General features: G+C 40.6%; 1 protein-coding gene across 1 annotated transcript in view; it reads right to left on the bottom strand.

Moving 5' to 3' along the window:
- The window catches only part of ANTXR2 (ANTXR cell adhesion molecule 2), a 141,425-nt gene extending 139,464 nt beyond the window's left edge, over positions 1–1,961 (bottom strand). The window contains exon 1 of the mRNA XM_053463247.1: positions 1,326–1,961. Coding sequence (XP_053319222.1) covers positions 1,326–1,453 — 128 coding nt within the window. The 5' untranslated portion in view covers positions 1,454–1,961. The remainder of the gene's footprint in view (positions 1–1,325) is intronic.
- Between the last annotated feature and the right edge of the window lie 18,947 nt (positions 1,962–20,908).

The raw sequence follows: 20,908 nt of genomic DNA, 5'->3' as shown, positions 1-20,908 counted from the left end.
GAGATTACATATTGATAGCCCTAGCTCAGAGTTGCACTTTATCGCAAATGTGTTTAATAAGGTTTATGTCAGGACTCTCTGTGGGCCAATTAAATTCCTCCACACTGATCTTGCCACACTCTTTCTGCATCAACCTCCTTTTGAGCATGATGCTTCGTTATGGTGAAACATTAAAGGGCCTTTCTGAAACTTTTGCCACAAAGTTGAAAGCCCATAATCGTTTACAGTGATTTTTAATGCTGTAGCATTAAGATGTCCTTTCACCAGAACTTAGGAGCCTTCCCCTAACCATGAAAACAGCCCCATACCTTTATTGTTCCTTAACTAAACTTTATAGTTGGCACATGCAGTCAGGCAGGTGGTGTTCTCCTCGCATATACCAAGAACCCAAAGTCACCTGTAGGACTGCCAGACAGTGAAGTGTTATTTATCACACTTGATTCCACAGCTCAAAATACCAGTACTACCACTTATGCACCCTACAGTCTCTTTCTGTGGCCTATCACTTCATGGCATAGCTGTTGTGGATTCTAGATGTTTATCCCCTTCCCAATAACAGCACTTAATACTTTGTTGACCATGGCCACTCTAGTAGGGCAAAAAATGTTACTAACTGGAAGGATGGTATGTTATGAGCACTACATTATGAGCCATTCTATTGTCAATGTTTTCAATGGAAATTGTAAAGCTGTGTACTTTATTTTATGCTTGTCGGCTATGGGCGTGGCTGGTATAGCCAATACACTAATTACAATGGATTCCCACATATTTTTGGCCATGCAGTTGTTTCTATGCACATTATTGGGTTTTTAATCGGGTGTGACACATTAATATCCAGCAAATATTGTGAACTCCCAGAAAAAAAGGGACATTAAGGGACAAAAGAGGCAGAAGAGGTAAATTGGCTGGAACAGAAAGATTGAGGTCCTATAGAGGGACTGTCCATCCTAAAGAGGGACACTTGGGAAGTATGCAGCTTTCCTATGACACGCACATAATTATGCTTTTTATATTTGTTTTTATCTCATGGATTGTTGTGGAGTATACTTTAAATGCAGACCAATCCCTGCTATAAATCTCAGCCTAAAGTGAGCAGGAAGGGGGAATTGTCAACCATCTGCCTGACCTCTCATGCACTCACGAAAGTAAAGCTGGTCAGCCCACAACATACAATGAGATCAGCGCAGGAGGCAGAGCTCCAAATCCAACATCTGGGAGTTCAATGCACCCCTTCCACTTCTTCTCAACCTAGTGGCCCAGCCGTTGTCACAAGGGAGCTGCATCCTGGCAAGTTCAATTAGGCCCTTACGAACGCTAACACTTACTTGTCCAGCACGAAGTAGAGATCAAAGGCTCCCTGGCAAGATGGTTCTTCTGCACTGTTAGGAAGGATCCAGGGTAAAAAGAAGAGCAGCGGCCAGACTGCAGGGTGGTGCCCAGTCAAACCCCACATCCTTGAACCTTATGCAAACACTGCTCAGAGAATTTCTACAAGCAGAATCTTCTTTTGTTACAGCGTATATCTTGATTGCCTCACCCGAAGACTGTTTATATTTTCTCCTTTATGGCTCCCTTGGTCCTCCTCTTTTTCTTGAATCTACATGACACTTTGTCTATCCTGTGTTTCTTTTTATAAAAGCATCATCCCAGATCTCTCCCTCTGTAGCGTCTCTGTGTCCTCTCTCTTCTCTTACTTTTCCTCTCCAAAAAAGTACTTCAAATCGTGAGAGCAAAGCTCTCTTGCAGCAAACGAATCCCAGCGTATTGTTTGTTTTCAAATCCACTCCACAAGTTTTGCTCAGTTTGTCAGTAGATCAGGGGTTTCTTGTGCTTATCTTCTGCTCGTGTCATACCAGGGGGGTTTCCTGTCTTTACAGCCTTTTATAGCAGGAGGAACTATAAAGGACGTGAATAGGATGAGATCTGTTTCTTGCCTCGGGATCTGCTTTAAAAGCTGTGAGATTTGAGCATGTCTGTAAAGGGGGAGGAGTTACATGCTCACACTATTTTAATTTTAGTACCAGCAAAGTTACCACTCACGAAAGTAAAGCCGGTCAGCCCACAACATACAATGAGATCAGTTGATCATGGACGTTTTTAGTACCTCTCAATCAATACTAAAGATACTGCTACACAAAGAAAATTGATCTAATTCTCTACTATAATCGTAAATTGAACTACTGTACCTCGCATATCTTCTATGATTGGGTAAGTGCTGTTTTTGCCTGGCAGCTGCTGTAGATTTTCTTGCGAAATAAGGTTCTTATTAAAAAAAAATAGCTATACTCCAAACTATTCCTGTATCTTATAGCTGTAAAGTTTGCTTCTCCTTATGGAGACAAAGGGATCACTAGTCAAGGGTATGTTACATGGAAGGTAAATATGTGAATGCTGCAAATAAATATTGACTGCTCTGGCCCTGAAAATCATAGGTATGTAACAGGTGATTCTTGGTGACAATTTTCACACTCCATAATTGATTTATTAGTGGCATAGTAAGATTCTAATCCCCCTCCCTTGAGATTTAAGCTGTTGTCCCCCAAGCTCCTCCTACACACACACAGTAACATACTTATACACCGACTAACATACATACTAACATACTTATATACACATACAGTAACATACTGTATATACACACTAAAGCATACACACACTAACCCACACAGTAGCACACATACTAACACTCGCTCTCACAGTAGCATATTTACACAGCATAGTAACATATACGCTAACATATTTACTTAAACACACACAGTCCTTACATGCTGCCTATATCTGAGTGCCGGTAGCTTTCACATTGGACAAGGTGGGGCTACAAGACCCGTTAAGCCAATGTATTTAATGTATTTTAATTTTATAGTTTGTTCTCCAGGAGGCTTGGCACTTAGCAACAGCTAGTGGGACATGGCAAGCTCCCTGAAGACTACCGCAGACAAAGATTTGTCCACACAGCGGGTAGCAGGTGGGTAGCACATGCACCCCCCCCCCACACTCCTGCCTGACTTTTCTTTAGCAATGAGGATAAATGAGGTCCAGGCAGCAAAATGCACAAATGAATGCTCTAAGTCCCACGTGCCCAGTTTGGACATGGGGACTCTGCTTCTAGGATTTCTAGTCCCTTGGGTCATCTGGTAGCAGCAGCTCAGATGACTCACACACTACTGGTTGACTGTGAGTCCGAGTCACTCTAACACACGTGGGGAGGTTATGTGTAGTATCACAGCCATTGCGTCTTGGTTTTAAGGGATTAGGCCAGGGGAGAAAATATGGCCTTTTAGCTTTATATGCATATTAATATAGGGTTAATATGGCAATAATGAAAAAAAGCAGTGGACAGTTTTTTGATCAACCTTTATATGTCATTCTATCAATACTAAATTACTTAAACAGTAAAACAAAGTCAGTCCACAAACCATTTAAAACAAGTTTAGCCAACTAAAACTGCACAAGGCTGGAGCACACTAGATTTAAACTGGCTGACGCACACTGGAGGCAGGGCCGGATTAAGAGCATCATGGGCCATCGATGTGTACTGGATAAAGATGAGATCAGTGCTCTGCAGATAATACAAGATAGAATCTTATGTGATGGGATTGGGAGTAATCAGTACACTAAAAAGTCATCATACACGGGGCTCCTGAAGCTAAAATTTAGTGGCCCTTACCGACTCCCAAACACACACTCCAGGATAGGCTCTGCCACACAGATGCCCAGACACAGACACACACACCAGGACAGGCTCTGTCACGCCGACACCCAAACACTTACACAAGAACAGGCTCTGCCACACCGACACCCAAACACACACCAGTTCAAAATACATTGTTTTCAATGGGTTTAGGGACCGCCCATTGTCCTTAAGGGGTTAAAAAGGTCCCTAAATTTTGTCCAAGCCTAACGGAAGTAAAATTGATTGCACGGTCGCAGTGAACATGCACTCCCGATCCACAGCTCTTAGATTCTCACAGTTCCCTAGGGCCAGCGGGGTCTGCAGAAAGTTCTTATTTTGGAGATCCAAGGTGGACACAAAATTACAGTCTTACCTTGATGTTGCTTCTCTGCTGGAAGATTTAGAGAGAGTGTGAGTTTAATGGACTTAGGTCTTTTTGCAATTTAAATTATTATGTTACTATGGAAGCTTGCTCATGTTCTGTAACTGAAGAGGATCTTAGAGGAGATGGAGCTGATTGCTGCTGATGAGAATAGTTTCCAAAGATACAATTTGTTAAAGAAAGTCAGAAAATGTTTTAAACCTGTTGAAATCCACAGGAAGTGACATCAGAATGTTATTTCGCATATCCAGGTATGTCAGTTTGAGAAGCATGCAGAGGCTCAAGAAGTCCAAGGTTAACGTCACACAGATACTTTCAATTCAGCAAGCCTTGCTGGTACTTAAGTTAAAAGTTTCAGAAATGCAGAAATGTATGGCTGTGATGGAACCTGTACCAACAGCATTAAAGGTGGCCTCTGTTATGACAGACACTTGCTTGTCACAATATTCTGAGGTCCTCAGTGTAGTGATAGAATGCACGCTGACGAGGCAGAGTCATAGCATTAACTACGGGGAGAGCATCCTGCGCACTCTTCACCTCGGGCGCTTGGATCTGACGTCTTAAATACTTGAGGAGCTCCTGAGTCCCTTTACTCCTGTAAATCCCTCACAAGGGGCTACCTTCTAACTGCAAAGACTTCAAGATCTCAGTGCTTCCAACAGCATTGGGAAATAAGTATTAGATCTCCCTAAATTGTTGTTGGCTAAACCCAAGCTCTCCAGACCTTGGAGAAGGTTTATCTTATCTGTTAATGACTTCAGCTTTTTGTCCCAGAGTTTCAGCTGACTGATGGAGCACAACTGCTTCAAATGTTGGGGAGCCAGAGTATTTGTTTGGTTATTACCCACATAATGCTCCTTCAGCAGTTTGCAGGAAAGCTCTGTCCTGTCCTGTCCTGGAAACCAGCCACCCTGCATGAGCCAACATTAAACTGCTGTACACTGGGCCGGACCCTGAGAGATTCACAGTACTCTACCGAGTAAGGCACCAAGCTCAACCCGGCACAAAATGCTGCAACAGAGCAACCTTCATGCTGTGGGAGTGCAAATCAGTGCTTAATCCAGCCCTGTAAGATTGTAGAATCCACAGGAAACCAACAGATGTATAGAGGATTTCTGAAGTATCTGAGAAAACTGATATAATTTTTGAAGATCACTAGGACAGGAGAAACACTAAATTATATGATATTTTTTAAGCACATACATGGGTACGGAATCAATGTGCATTAGTGTGCTTGATACTATTCAGCAGTTACACAGCTCACCTGGTCTGTTCCTGGACCTTTTAAAACCTATTGATCATCCGTTTATGTTACAATTTAATTATAAGCTGACATTCCTGAAATGTTTATGCTATATGGGAAGACCACTCAAGAGTTTAGTGCATTGGCTCATGAGTGGTCTAAATATTATATGTTATGTGTATGGTAAAGCCAGCTTGTGCAATTTCCTTCAGTAGACTGAAGGTTCAGATGTGACAATTTCCTCTATTTGATTTACTATGCACAAGTTGTAGCTATGTCCAGTGGTGCTGCAATAGGCCTGACTACACTAAATCTCAAATTTACCCCACCCTTTCCATGCCCAGGCCACACCTCTTCCTGTTTATGGTCCACCCCTTCCTGTCACGTACTGGGTCCATACGGACGACTGTAATGACCCAGAGCGCCCGATGATGGTATTGCAGGAGTCACCTTGCAAGAGCGGAGACACAGGAATAGATGTAGAGTAACTACACTTCCCTGTGTGTTGGGCCATCAGGATTGTGTGGCCGCATACCAGGAGGTATGCAGTACAGATAACAGGATAGAGAGATATCTGAAGCTAAGAACAGAAAAGGAAGGACAGAGCTAGAGGAGTAGAAGCAGGTTGCAGATTGAGGAATACAGGTTACATCACAGACTGACGCACATAAATACAGGAACTAGCCTAGGACTATAAGATAACAATTGGAGATTCCATCACATCATATGGCCATAGTATGCTTAGCCCACCACTATGCCAAAGTACTCCAACATGCGGAGGGTCCTAGCACTAAACCCTGCCTACTGAAGTACTAAACAAACTAAATATTGAAACTAAACACATATCAGAAAGACATACCTGTAGACTGCAGTCTGAGACAATCATAACGGGTGGGGCACACCTTATAAAGGGAACAGAGCTGAAGCAAAGAGCAGAACTGCAATCAAGAAATCAGAAGCACAGTACAGAGCATAAGGAAATCCAGGAATGGTTTGCAGCAAAGGGGGACTCTAGCGAGACTGTGAAATTCAGAGATATGCAGCTCTGCAGCTTGGATGGGGCATGGCACGTCCTCTCTTAATTCCATTCTTTCTCTTTTGGTACCACCATTCTTCTTTATGCTCCTCCTTTTTTGCCTCTTGCTCTTTGTATATGAAATACCAATTATCTACATCTATATTTTGATGTTTTGTGCACCAATTCAAATGTTTCATCTATTATTTTAAGAATATTTAAATTAACAAAATTAAGTGTAAATTCAACCATTTTCAAGATCAGACATCCATGACAATTATTCTAGAAGAATCACAGACGCTCAGTTGGTTGAATTAACACATGGTCAATTTATGATGTGAGCAGTAACGCCACATCAAGACTTCAACCACTGTACTTTCACACACCATACAAGACAGTGTCAACATAGATCTCAACACATCCAGTCTTTAATACTAAATGGCTTGCTGAGCATAATGGGAACTGTAGTCCACACTAGCTGAAGTGTCAAAGTTAGCCATTAGAGTTGTCACCTATTCTCAAATAGCAGGGTCATGAGCAGTCCGCAGGAGTGAAGACATCTTTGTCTACAAACATCTTATCAGTGCCACATTTACACCTACACACCTTAGTGCAAACAGCTTCTCAGTGCTATATTTGTCCCTCAAACAGCTTAACAGTGCCATCTTTGTCCCCAAACAGCTTCCATGAAGCTTTGCCTGAGTGTTCATTTGCTACAATACCTGGCTTGTGTGAGGATCTGTGGGTTAATAGTTACCCTATGGCATATGCACAATGTAAGTTTGAACAAGTACATGGATAGTTGAGGTGAATATGAGGGTACCAGTGCAAAGCTGAATTATTTATAGGGCAACATATTGAATATGGTCTATAGAAAGTTTCCCCAGATTTCTCCAGATTTAACATGTTGAGCAACTGTAACTCCAATTGTTTATTTCTAAATAGCATGGCTGTGCCTTTAATAAAATAATTCTAGATTCGAATTCTCAATTGTTTTCTGTTGCTTTCTTTTTGTTTCAAGGAAGAAAGATGTGTTATGAGTGTCATTTCCCTTAAGACGGTAAACAAAAGGAATATAGGTTTCAGAATTTCATATAAATATCTTTAAAAATTATGCATATTTTGAATAAATTTTTATTTGTAATCTGAACTGAAATGCTGACGAACATAGTACTCACACTGATCTTATTCGCTTTAATTTCCAGTCTTGTGTAATTTCATTATTACTATTTTCATCGGAAACCTGTACTTTGTTATGCAATAACAATAGTTGCTTTCATTGGACATCTGTATTTAATTTCTTAATGGGGAAGTTTCACCACTGCATTTCTTATTAACACTATTTAAGAAGAGTAAATTTTTCTGTTTCTCAGACTTTTCAGTCTCTAAAACCTTTCATAAAATGTATAATAATCTAACAAGATCTAAAGTTTTTACTCTGTATTTATTTTTATAAAAGGTAATTAATGCTTATTTTAAATAACTATATAAACATGTCCAGTCCTTATATACAGTGCTCTGAAAAAGTTCTTCCTGATTTATTTTATTTTTGCTTGTCACTTTTAAATGTTTTAGATTATCAAACTAATTTTAGTATAAGACAAAGACAATGTGAGTAAATGCAAAACAAAGCTTTTAAATGATTATTTAATTTATTGAAGTTAAAACATTCATCAAAACCTACACTTACTGGTCAATTTATTAGGTAAACCTTCTAATACTGGGTTGGACCCCCTTTGGCCTTTATTCTTCATGGCATACATTCTACAAGCTGCTGAAAACACTCCTCAGAGATTTTGGTCTATATGGACATGATGGCATCACGCAGTTGCTGTAGAATTGTCAGCTGCACATCCTTGATGCAAATTTCCCGTCCACATCCCAAAGGTGCTCTATTGGATTGAGATCTGGTGACTGTGGAGGCCATTGGAGTACAGTGAACTAATTGTCATGTTCAAGAGATGATGTAAGCTTTGTGACATGGTGCATTATCCTGCTACAAGTAGCCATCAGAAGATGGCAACAATACTCAGATAGGCTGTCACGTTTAAACGATGCTCAATTGGTACAAAGGGGCCCAAAATGTCCCCCACACCATTACACTACCACGACCAGCCTGAACCATTGATACAAGGCAGGATGGATCCATGCTTTCATGTCGTTTATGCCAAAGTCTGACCCTGCAATCTGAATGTCGCAGCTGGAATCAAGACTCATCAAACCACGCAACATTCTTCCAGTCTTCCATCGTCTAATTTTGGTGAGCCTGTTTGAATTCTAGCCTCAGTTTCCTGTTCTTAGATGACAGGAGTGGCACCCAGTGTGGTCTTCTGCTGCTGTAGCCCATCTGCTTCAAGGTTTGACGTGTTGTGTGTTCAGAGATGGTATTCTGCATACCTTGGTTGTAACGAGTAGTTATTTGAGTTACTGTTGCCTTTCTGTCATCTCGAACCAGTCTGCCCATTCTCCTTTGACATCAACAAGGCATTTTCATCCACATAACTGCGGCTCACTGGATATTTTCTCTTTTTCTGACCATTCTCTGTAAACCCTAGAGATGGTTGTGTGTAAAAATCCCAGTAGATCAGCAGTTTCTGAAGTACTGTCTGGCACCAACAACCATGCCACGTTCAAAGTCACTTAAATATCCTTTTTTTCCCCATTCTGATGCTGGGTTTGAACTTCAGCAAGTTATCTTGATCAGGTCTACATGCCTAAATGCATTGAGTTGCTGCCATGTGATTGGCTGATTAGCTATTTGTGTTACCAAACGTTGAAAAGGTGTATCTCATAAAGTGGCCAGTGAGTGTATATCACCTATGTGAAAAACTAATTGCTTCCCTAAGCCTAATAACTGGTTGTGCCACCCTTGGCGCCAACAATTGCAATCAACTAAACACATTTAGGTACCACCCAAAATTGTGTGGTAAGAGTTAAAGTGTATACAAGCATCAGGGGTTCTGTGTGTTGTAGATCCGAAGAAATTGCGGCCACGGAAGCCATTTAAGTTTGTTTGCTTAACCAGAACCTCTTGATGTATGTATGATGTTTTCCATTGATCTGATCTTATCCACCAATTCAACCTGAAAATGTTTCACCCCTCCTCTTATGGGGGACACCTTTCTTGAGCCGAAAGCCTCCCGGGAGCTCTTGAGTAAATCTGCAGAACCTTCAGAGTGGCAAGCGCAGAAATCTGGGAGAAGTAAATAATTCAGACACACACAAGATGTTCGTTCTCAGTCACTTCTCAATTTATTCATTGTTGCTAGCAGGTTTAAATACTATTACAGGGGGATTGCTACAAAAGACAAATGTAACACTCAGCATATAGTGGGTACAACTAATCCACATCAAACATAGACTAAGGTAAAAAGTTCTTATTTACACAAGAGTAAATATTTTCCTAGCATCCAGACAGGTAAACATATGTTATCTCGTTACTTTAAGGATGAGAAAGAAATCATTAACAAGACTTGTCTACTTTGGCAAAAGTGTCTACAACAACATGTATATTTAATATAAAATGGTGTTCATTTAAATTTCATATTTACACAACCCATTCGCAAGTCGTTGGGAATGTGTGTTGTCTCCAGTGTTCGGGTATAATCGATTTAGTTGCATTAAATAGGCGAATTGTTAATGATCGTTGGTATGGGTCAAAGGCTTTGGTGTGTAGTGTACTTGAACAGTGGTCTGGGATGCCTTAAACCTATCATCAGTGACCTGTTTGATTGCATCAATTATTGTATCCCAATAGCATTTCAGTTTATGGAAGCTCCACCAGATATAAACTGAGGGCTCCCAGACAACTCCAACATCTATCAGATCTACCAGGGTAGATTCCAGATAATTCGGAGGGTTCTCTGTACCACCCAGTTAGAACTTTATAGGCTGTTTCTTGGGAGGCTGCAGACAACAAGCATCTATCAGCCAGAATTGATATTTTGGTCAATTTGGTATATGAAAGATTGAGGCTCAGGTCCCTTTCCCACAGTCTGATAAAGTATGGGGTTTAAGAGGCTGTTTCTGTCAAAAGACACTTATAGACAAAGCAGGTTGGTCCTGGGTGAAACAAAGGTTTTCGTATGGTGTGTAGTAAGATATCTGGGTGCTTTAGTATGCTTTATGAGTCAATTGGTGGTAAGTAAACTTAGTGATAAGAGTTTGAGATGCTAGGTTGGATTATATGCCCCAACCTAGGAAATTTGATCTCTGTCAGAGTCCCAGTCTCTTGTCTGAGGGGGGAATAAACATTGTAAGTAAGGGGCATTTAGAATAAAGGAGTATGCATTAGCTTAGATCTGATTACTATCTTATTTCAAACCTTCAGGGTGAGTGGGGTGCTACTACTGGCACTGTGGTCAATAAATACTTTTGATCCAGTAAAACCCACCACCTAAAAGGCCTGTTGCCTAGACTTCCCCTATCCCGGGGCTTGTCATGTGTCTATACCCCAGGCTTGCATTTCTGCCCCAAATGGGCAGGGAATGAATATTCCAAAAACATTTTCTTAAAGGTCATAAAAAAGGACTTAGGTAGAGAGTTGGGAAGTACTTGGAGGAAGTAAAGGGCACTAGGCAGGACACTCATTTTCAGGATGCCCACTCTGTCAAACCATGAGAAGGATCTCTGAGAGCAGGCTTTTACATCCGACCTGAGCAGGTTAATTGCCATGATTAAGGTTATAAAGAAATGCAATGTCAGATGACTCACCCAAGGCCACGTAAAATCTGGTGCTGCCCTGAAGGCGTTCGCTGATGGTTCCAAGATGAGAACAAAGAGGAGGGGGGGACAAGGGACACCCCTGTCTGGTGCCATTTGACAGCATCAGAGCATGGTCTCTGATTTACTCTATTTACTGTGCCTCGGGCCACTGGGGCATGATAGAGAGCCAAAAAGGAGGCCAGACGCACCAGTTCAAGTGAGGGAAAATGATGGTGCTTTTGGTGACACCTTCTCACCCGATTGACGGAATCGGAGATATGAAGTAAGAGTTTTGTCTGTGGAGATAGAAGAAAATAAAAGATGAAAAAGATCAGTGGTCAGTAAAAGCAGACTGCAGAGAAGGTAGGGAAACATTTGGAGCGTGAGAGATTGAGCGACAGAGAGTAAGAATAAATATGGGAACTGGGCAATTAATCTTGTTCCCCGGAATTTTCGTCCAAAAGGAATGGTTAGGGTACGAAATGTGTTGCTTCAAATCATTTTTGGCCTATTTGCACATTTCTAATATTTATCATGTAAGTTTAAATCAGTATACGGATAGTAGAGGTAAATACGAATGCACCAAGACTAGGCTAAATTATTTATAGGGCAACATATTAAATACGAGCTATGGAAAGTTTTGCCACATTTTTATTTCCATTTGTAATCTGAATGCACTTGTGTAACTACAGGTTCCACTGTGACCCCTTGTTCCTGTCTCCTCATACTGACTCAAAATTGTTCAGAAATGGCCCTTCTGACCTGGACTGCACCAATCCAGGTTGGAGGGGCCCTTTTAAATTTATTTTAAACCAGGAGGCACAGGGAGACAGGAGGGTATCAGGGTTACATGACATCCTGTGACCCTGCAGTGAAACCAAGGCTGCCCACACAGTGTGTGAGCAGCCGTAGAGGAAGCTTAGGAGCGGTGAGAGGTAAGTGGGAGTGGGCAGGAGGTGGGATGTATATATATATGTGTTTGTATATATGTATATATGTATGGATGCATACTTGTGCGTGTGAGCATGGAAGTGTACGTGTGTGTGAGCATGGATCTGTACTTGTGTGTGTATATTGTGTGTGTGAGCATGGAACTGTACTTTTTTGTGTATTGTGTTTGTGTGTGTGAGCATACATGTGTACTTGTGAGTGTGTCTGAGCATGCATGTGTACTTGTGTGTGAACATTGATGTGTACTTGTGTGTGTGAGAGCAGGGATGTGTAATTGTGTGTGTGTGAACATGTATGTGTAGGTGTTTGTGAGCATGTATGTGTAAGTGGAGTGAGATGGAGTGAGATGGAGTATTAGTAAGTGTGTGTAATTTATGTAAGTGTGTTTACATGTTGTTGTATGTTGAAAAGGGGAGCAAAGATGAAAGAAGGCACAGTCAAGTTGTCCGAGGTCAAAGTTGGAGGTGCCCGGGGCCTCATGTTTTCTAGTTATGCCCCTTTCTGAACCAAAATGCTTACTAACACAGTACTCATCAAAGAAATCTTTGCTTTGTTATGCAATATCAAAAGTTGCTTTCGTAGGACATCTGTATTTAATGTATTAAAGTCTAACTACTGCATTTCTTATTAACACTAATTAGTAAAATGTATGATCAAACAAGATATAATGTTTTTTGCTGTATTTGTTTGTATAAAAGGTAATTTTCTAATTAGAACTATTTATATTAATCGTTCCAGTGCGTGTCTACAGTGTTGTGAAAAAGTATTTGCCCCTTCCTGATTTCTTCTATTTTTGCTTGTCACATTCAAATGTTTTAAATCATACAACTAATTTTAATATAAGACAAAGGCAACATGAGTAAACACAAAATGTAGCTTTTAAATGATCATTTCATTTATTGTAGGTAATGGGTAAATCAGAACCTTTAACCCCTTCAATCCCAGGGGTTTTTGGTACCTCAAAGCCCGGAGCAATTTTGCCATTTTTGCGGTATGTCGGTTTAGCGATTATTCTCCTTTCCTGTGAATGGTGTACCCATGTAAACTATATATTGTTTTTTCAAGGAGAGATAGAGCTTTCGTTTGATACCATAGTTGGATGATTAGCTGAAAATTTAGAATGAGAAATTTAGTAAAAACTAGCGAAGATTAGAAAAATAAACTAATTTTTTTTTACATTTTCCCTCTGAATCCTCACAAAATAAGGTAAAGTGATGGAAACTCCTCTCCAAGTTTATCAATTCAGGTGTCCTGATTTCAGAAATACCTAATTTATATAGATTTTCCATACTTTCCCAGCACCAGGGAGCATACTATAAGGTGTACAATTTTGTATAATTTTTATGCCTATGGCTTAACGGGTTTGGGGGTTGTGAACGGGGGCAGGAGGGTTATACTGGCTAGATGTTATGCTAGGGCAAAGTTTTTTAATACATTTTTTTTTTTTACACAGAAATGGTTAGAGGTCTTCCTAGGTACCTCCTGAACATGCCAGTGATGTCACAATGACATCACAGCTCACATAATTTTTTTTTAGTATTATTTATATTATTATTTTAATGATTTATTTAATATTATTTTTTTAATGAATTAACTTTTTTTTTTCAGCTTTTCTCTTTCAGGACGTGAGGGGGAGTGAGAGACATGGTTTCTCACTCCCCTCCCCGCGATCCCCCTGCACCGATCACACTGTGATCTCTATGCAGGTCTTCACAGATCGCAGCGTCTCTGTGCCTCCGGGTTACGTCAGCAGTGACGCAACGCGGAAGGGAATGCGCGATCGGGCAGTTAGCAACGTAACAGCTTACCGGCTTTCATGCCGGAAGCTGTTACAGCAGATCGGACAGCAGAAAGCCGGCAATGCCGGCTTCTGCTGTCAGTGGGGAGTCCAGGCTGTCAAACGACAGCCTGGACGGATGTGTCCCTGACGCTGCACGAAGGGCTCAGATGAACAACAACACATGATACATTACACCATGTCATGAGTTATACAACAAAAATAAAGCCAAAATGGAGAGGCTATGTGTGAAAAACTAGGTACACATTATGACTGGAACTTCTTAATTATTGCCCTGATGTTGGAAATGGTCACTTTCAATGGTTTTGCTATTTTGTTATAGCTACTTCTCATTTTGTGAAGCTCAACTATCTTTTGCCGCACATCACAGCTATATTCCCTGGTCTTACCCATTGTAACAAAATTTTACAGCCTTCTTTGTTCACACAGAGTACAGTAGAGACAATGATGCGAGGTAAGACCATAAGAAGCAGGCTGAAAAGAGGTCAGAAAGTAAGCCGAGGTCAGGAATCCAGACATCAGAATCAACAAGGACAGGCCAAGGTCAGGAGAAACAAGATTAAACTGAGATTAAACACAAGGAAACTGTTATCAGATTGTTCACTGATGAATAGACACTATGAAACATAAGCCCGACCATTAGTCAAAGTACAGTGATCTTCTGAGGGTTTTTTACTATTCAACACCAAAATTCAATGGACACATTTTCTGAAGGAATCTTAATTGTAGTAGGGTATCTAAGTAGGGGATCTAAGATACCTAGAGACTGACATGACCAAAACCTCCCCTAAGGAGGAGGCAGAAACCATAGAAGCACCAATATCTCAAGAGGTGGTAGTGAAAGTGATAAAGAAATTAACCAATGGCAATAGCACTGGACCTGATGGGTTCAGACTGCAGTATTATAAACCCTACATAGACTGCTTGGCTTTGCAGCTAACAAAAATATTCAGCTCCCTTTCGGGGGGGGCAACCAATTACAGGATCAGGGCTTAGAGGCATTGATAGTGGTCCTATCGAAAGAGGACATACCTCCAGATGAATGCTTCAGCTAAAGGCTTATCTCTCTCCTAAACTTTGCTCTAAAATACCTGCAAAAAATTTAGCAGATATAATTAAGAGACACACCTGAGGATCATGGGGGTCAATTTACCTCACTATACATGAACAGGGCGTATAAATATAATAAAGTTCCCCCTCAAGATCTTACCAGTTGCCATACCTTTAGAATTCCTGGCAGCAATACTGTATTGCGTTATGTTTAGAGGACGTCAGTGGCAAGGCTGAAATACACAATATTGCAGAGACACATGATGGCAGTGCGTCTGGGCCTCCCACGCATTACGAAATAGCATATGCGTGCAATTATGTTGGCAAGAGAACCGGCACATAAACAATTGGTTCGATTGGAACAGAATGCCTCTCATACTTCCTTGAGAAGACTGTACACTGGCCAAGGGATACCCACCCAACAGTATCACCCACTCTTAGGATCCTACATAAGGCAAGCTTAGTACAAGGGCTAACTACCTAACTCTCCCCCCACTTACACCAAATACAGATTTTCCCCAGGGATGATGAGATTACCTGTAAATCACTTATTTTTGAGGCTACCACAGAATCTGGCACAAATCGCTACCGACACGGGCATAAAAATGGAGGAACTGGGATCATTAACATGACTTTGCTATGGCCCAAAATATTTGACAATACAACTCACTGCTCCATCAGCAACCGCACACAGGAATCGGCATACAAGTTTCTATCACGATGGTACCGCATCCCTCAGATGCTTTACAAAATGTGAGGTCCTGACAAAAAAGGGCAATACCATATAATAAAGTGAAGGAAAAAAAGTAATGACTGTAAAATTAGATGATACATGGCATGTTGTCGTAAGGGATAATTGTACCATCAATAAATACATTACTGAATAAAAGACATATACACTTGTATTTTGGAACAGGCAATGGACTTTTATTTATTAACATAATAATTAGTTCTCAAGAGGGTCTGGAGAGACCATCCTGATAACTCTTTTCAACTCTTTTTGTCTTTGAAAGGATCGCTTTCTTTACCTGTTTGAAGTCTTGATTGTCAATTGTCATCAAGCGGTTAAACATTTTTAATTTATTTATAAATTAAGAATTTATTTTTCAGATTTCAATTTTTTTCCACTTTACATACAGTTTACAAATTTGTGAAAATAATATTCTTGCCAACATTATTTTTTTGTGTGTGTGATCCACCCCAGGTGACAAATACTCTAGCTTTGTGTCTTTCAGCCTAGATCTGTTTATCTTTCTCACTTTGAGTTTTTTTTGTATTTACTTAATGCTAACTTATTGTTTTTTTACTATTCCGGCCACTTCTGCAGAGTACCACAGTGGTTTCTTTAATTTTTTGTTCTTACTGACCAGCCTGATACAATTTTCTGTTACCTTCAATAATTTAACTTTTAAATAACCCCATTTCTCCTGGATACCATTTAAATGGCCCTAGTCTGACAGTGAATCATTTACACATATTCTCATTGTAGAAAAGTCAGCTAAAACCTCTGTTTTTATGTGTTGTGACTCTGTTCATCACTGTTCGTAAATTAAACCGCACAGACTGATCATTAGATGCCAAACTTTCACCTACAGTAATATCTTCATTTGTGAACACGAAATCTAATATGGCCTCCTTACGACTTGTTTTAAAGATAATCCCAGAATGGGTTTTAGAATATCTGCACTCCGGACACAACCAGCTACTTTGGTTTTCTAGTTCATATCAGGAAGATTAAAGCCACCCAAGATTATAAATTCCCCTTTTCATTTTAGCTCTTTCCCTAATTAGTAGATTTTCTAGATATTCTACTTGTCCAGGGGGTCTATAAATCACACCTATACGAGTTAGTGTATGTTTGCCAAATTGTAATGTAACCCAAACCGACTCTACGTTTTCCTGACCCTCTAGCGAACTTTCGAAAGTTGGTTATTTTTTTAAAGGATGCGCTGCCATCTTGAGAGTGGCAAAGTCTCTCGCAGTGGCGGTTGTGAACTCTCTCCTGATCAGTCACAGCGCGTCCCGGGTGTTCGGTGTCGCTGAATGCCTCGCTATCGAGGCATTTCAGTGACGACATTGATGACATCCGCTGCCTTACAGTGTATGGCGGCCGTTAACGCCCTGGGGAGGCCCCTGATGCCGATCTCGGTGTTGCTGAATGCCTCGACATCGATCATAGAACACTTTCTAAGCTTGTTTAATGAAATGACACGCCAGACATGTCATTTGACGTTACGTTATGGGGTTGATAATAGATATCCATAAGGGTCAGGATGAAGATGAGATAAGGAAATGATACAACAGCTATTAGATGAAGTTAAAACTTTCAAAAAGTTAACAGTGTTATTATTATAAATTACACATATGCTGCTTGTAGTAGTTTGACTTAGTAATTGTCAGTTCTGAGCATGTATTCATTTGGTTTGATGATCAAGCTTCCTGCCCAGGCTGCACCTATTCATACTTATGACTCCACCCTTCCTCTTTTGGTACCACCCCCTTTCTCAATCCACCTTTAAAAAAAAAAAAATACCGGTCATAGTCACGGGTCATGATCAGTCTGCAGGGGCAGAGCCACAAAGGGCCATTTGGCAGTAACTTCTCCCTCAAGATTAAGCTGCAGCCTCCCCATTACAGGTAACAGATGTCTAGAGCTCAATTCTTGCCCGTTTAGACAATCAAACTTGGACATAGCGCTGTGCATAGGTGACAGTAAGTGCCATCTTTGCCCCCAGAGTGCCCAAACAGTTGTCACTTGCCAGTGCCATCTTTGTCTACAAATATCTTATCAATGCCATATTTACTAGGCATGCAAAACAGCCAAAAACGATTCGGACACATTTTTCAGTTTGCTCCTGGCCAATTCATTTTCGGGCAACAATTTTTTTGCCCTAAGTATTCGTTTCGGCCAAAAATGCAGGAGTATTTTTGATTCAGGAACAAAATTAGTTTTTTCGTTGAACAAAATTCGGTGTGCACATTCATTCTCACATTCTCTCACACTCTCATTCTTGCTCACACTCTCTCTCATGCTCTCTAAATGTTTCCCTACCTTCTCTGCCAACCACTTCTGCTTTTGCCGACTACTTCTGCTTCTGCATCTTCTTTTTTATTTTTTATCGTCTCCCTTCTCTTTTCTATTCTATCTTCAATCCTGAATCTGCTATCTTCTTTCTTCGTCTGCATCTCCGTGGACATAACGCGGGGGCAGCTTTCCCCCAAATTGCAGCGCTGCCGTGATGTCCTCCATAACGTCTTGAGTTTCATTCCTCCCTTACGATACTGCCAGAAAGTTATGCAGATCGTCAGGATATGGCATCAGTAAGGTCGGGAGCAACCCCAGTTAGAGGGTGATCAATGATCACCCCAACAAGACCTGCTCCTCCAGCTGTGGGCTGACCAGCCTGCCACAGAGGAGGTTGTTGTATATCCTTCTCCTCTCTCAAACCAATACCACCAATTGATATGCGTGGAGAATAATCCGCTCTGCGTTGTGTATTAATGATAAATGTAATACCCCTTGTTACCTCCTCCAAGAACTAACATATAACCGTATCCCCTTTTCCAGATAATATATATGTCTAGTTCTACTAAGGTTTTCTACCCGATATTACAATAAAACAGCCAACCCAAGATTCTTACCAGAGAGAGAGCTTTAATTAGAATCTGCCCAGATTAATGTTACAGCAAAGACAAAACCAGAGTTACAGTGATATACAGATGTCAATCATTCATACCTCTCACAAACATCCCATCTATCTAATATCTGCTGCTAAGTGTGTATGCTGTGTGGGTGATGTGCCAAGGGTGAGACTCTCCAATCCAGTCTCCCTTTCTGTGTGTTTCTACAATGTCTTTTTAAGGGATTTCTCTATTGATGTGTAAATGAGGTCCCTGTCCTGTGTTCCCAAGACCCCACCGTGTGATGTTATTGACTTGCTATGTTTCCCATGCCTATCTCCAGGTGATGCATTTCCTTCCTTCTCTACATAGTGTATAGGTGTGATATCTTCTTACAGCTGTCTTTCCTGTTACTTCCCCCCTAAGTAGCTTGCAGCTATCATACATACATATATACACACAAACTTAATCAAGCACTTATTAATTACAGATATACATACTTTGTATTTACCCCAACACTCCCCCACTTGAATAAGATCCATATAGGAACTTATTCATAAAGACATATACCAACTCAAACCCAAACAGTATTACAAGAACCAATATACTGGTATTTTATATCCCTACAATTGATGCTAGCTCTAATCGTTCCTGAATACAAATTGCAGGAATACAAATATTACAGAAGCAGTTCTTAATCCTGGGTGTGTGTATACATTGTAGGGGATGCTCCACCAGGGCTCTTGAAAGCTATGTGTAATTTCTTTAGTGCTGGCTAAATTTTCTTTCACCAGATCCTGTAATTGCACAACCCTTCTATTATTTCTTTTAAATAATGTATCCAAATCTATGTTAAGTGGCGGGATTGTTTTAAATAGTGAGGGAATCATCTTATTCCAATTTCCCAGCTCCTCCTGTACCATGTTCACAGATACCTGTGTGAGTTGAACGTTAGCTCTTATGACCTCCTTACCCACTTTCATGGAGCCATAGGTGAGATTAACACACCATCCTGTAGCAGGTACATTACAAGGTACAGTTTGTTGCCAGAGAATTTTAGATACACCCAGTGCACAGATCGTAGGGCCCTGCCCATGTACCACCCTTTTCCATCCATTTACAGTTCTGTGAAGGTGAACTGGGCAGCTCCCTGAGCTCTCCATTATGCATCCATCTGAGCGGACTAGGGGTTCTAGTACACAGGAACAAAGCCAAGCATTTTTACGTCTGTCACAGCAACTGGGGTTAATAATCTTCCATAACTGGTTTTCTTTTACCACCAAGCGGGTTTGTGGCAGGAGTTGTTTAAAAACATTAGTGCCATTAGCCACGTCTAACTCACCCAGCATAGTCATCTTATAAACAGGTACAGGCTGTTCTGTCCAAACTGGAATGTCAATTAGTAAAGGAATTACCTTTTTCCCTACTTTACACTTATTGAATTTTGGAAAGGACTACATTCTGGCAATCTATGCCAAATTCCCTAACCAGATCAAAAACTAGGGTAGAATTCACAATTCTGGGCCATTCCCCTTGTTTTATTTCTTGGAGGCCTAAATTTAGGTGTTCAACTAGTAGATTTCCGACTATACCACATACCATAGCCTTGGACACATCATTATTCTCAACTGATTCTCTCAGAGCATTCACAGATATATTAATCCATTGCAAATCTGCAGCAACTGTGTGAATGTTCTGTATTGATAGATCAGTTTCGGCTAGAGTGTTAAATTCCACACGTCCCTCTTTAAGTTTAGATCCTCTATGTCTCCTCTATTCCAAATTGAGGTCCCCAAACTGAATCCTGATATTATATCAGTACCCAGATCCCTTTTTTCTCTCTCTCTAAAACGAAGCCCTTGTGTAGCATCCCAGAATAGATTAATATGTGCTTGAAACACCTTTTTAAACCATTCTTTCAACATTTCTGGGCAGCTCTCTGGTATATTAAATAAAGAAAAATTTAACAATAAAGGTAATGTTACATAAGACACATCTGTATAAGCGACCGTTTGTGTTGGTTGTATGAATAATCCATGCTCTGGCCAGGGGGTGGTTGTTGGGCAGTCCTGTGAGTTAGTAAGTTGTACTTTAATTGCTGAGTCTACTATAGTATGCAGTCCACTGTGATTTGGGTTGCATGTCACAGAACCATCCTGGGTTAATGTAAAATTTCTTTCCAGCAGCATCTTTATTCTCACTTCCTTTGTGGTATTGGCCCAAAATGTACTGGTACTCTTATGCATATCACTCCCTCCTGGATAGCTCCAAACTGCAAATTCAGAGGGAAGGTTAGACTTAGGCATTGAAATATTACACTGTACCACTATCCATCCCCCTATAGCCCCAACCACGGTATGCTTATCCTTAAATGTAACTTCTGGCGATTGCCCCTTTACTCTTAAAGTTACTCTGATTTCTCCTTTTTCTTCTGGACGTCTTTCCTCCCTCTTATGCCTATCTACTAGAAT

Source organism: Spea bombifrons, chromosome 1 (genome assembly GCF_027358695.1).
Source record: "Spea bombifrons isolate aSpeBom1 chromosome 1, aSpeBom1.2.pri, whole genome shotgun sequence".
Lineage (NCBI taxonomy): Eukaryota > Metazoa > Chordata > Amphibia > Anura > Pelobatidae > Spea > Spea bombifrons.
Note: the sequence above shows the minus strand (reverse complement) of the source record. Positions and strands in the feature narration are given on the sequence as shown.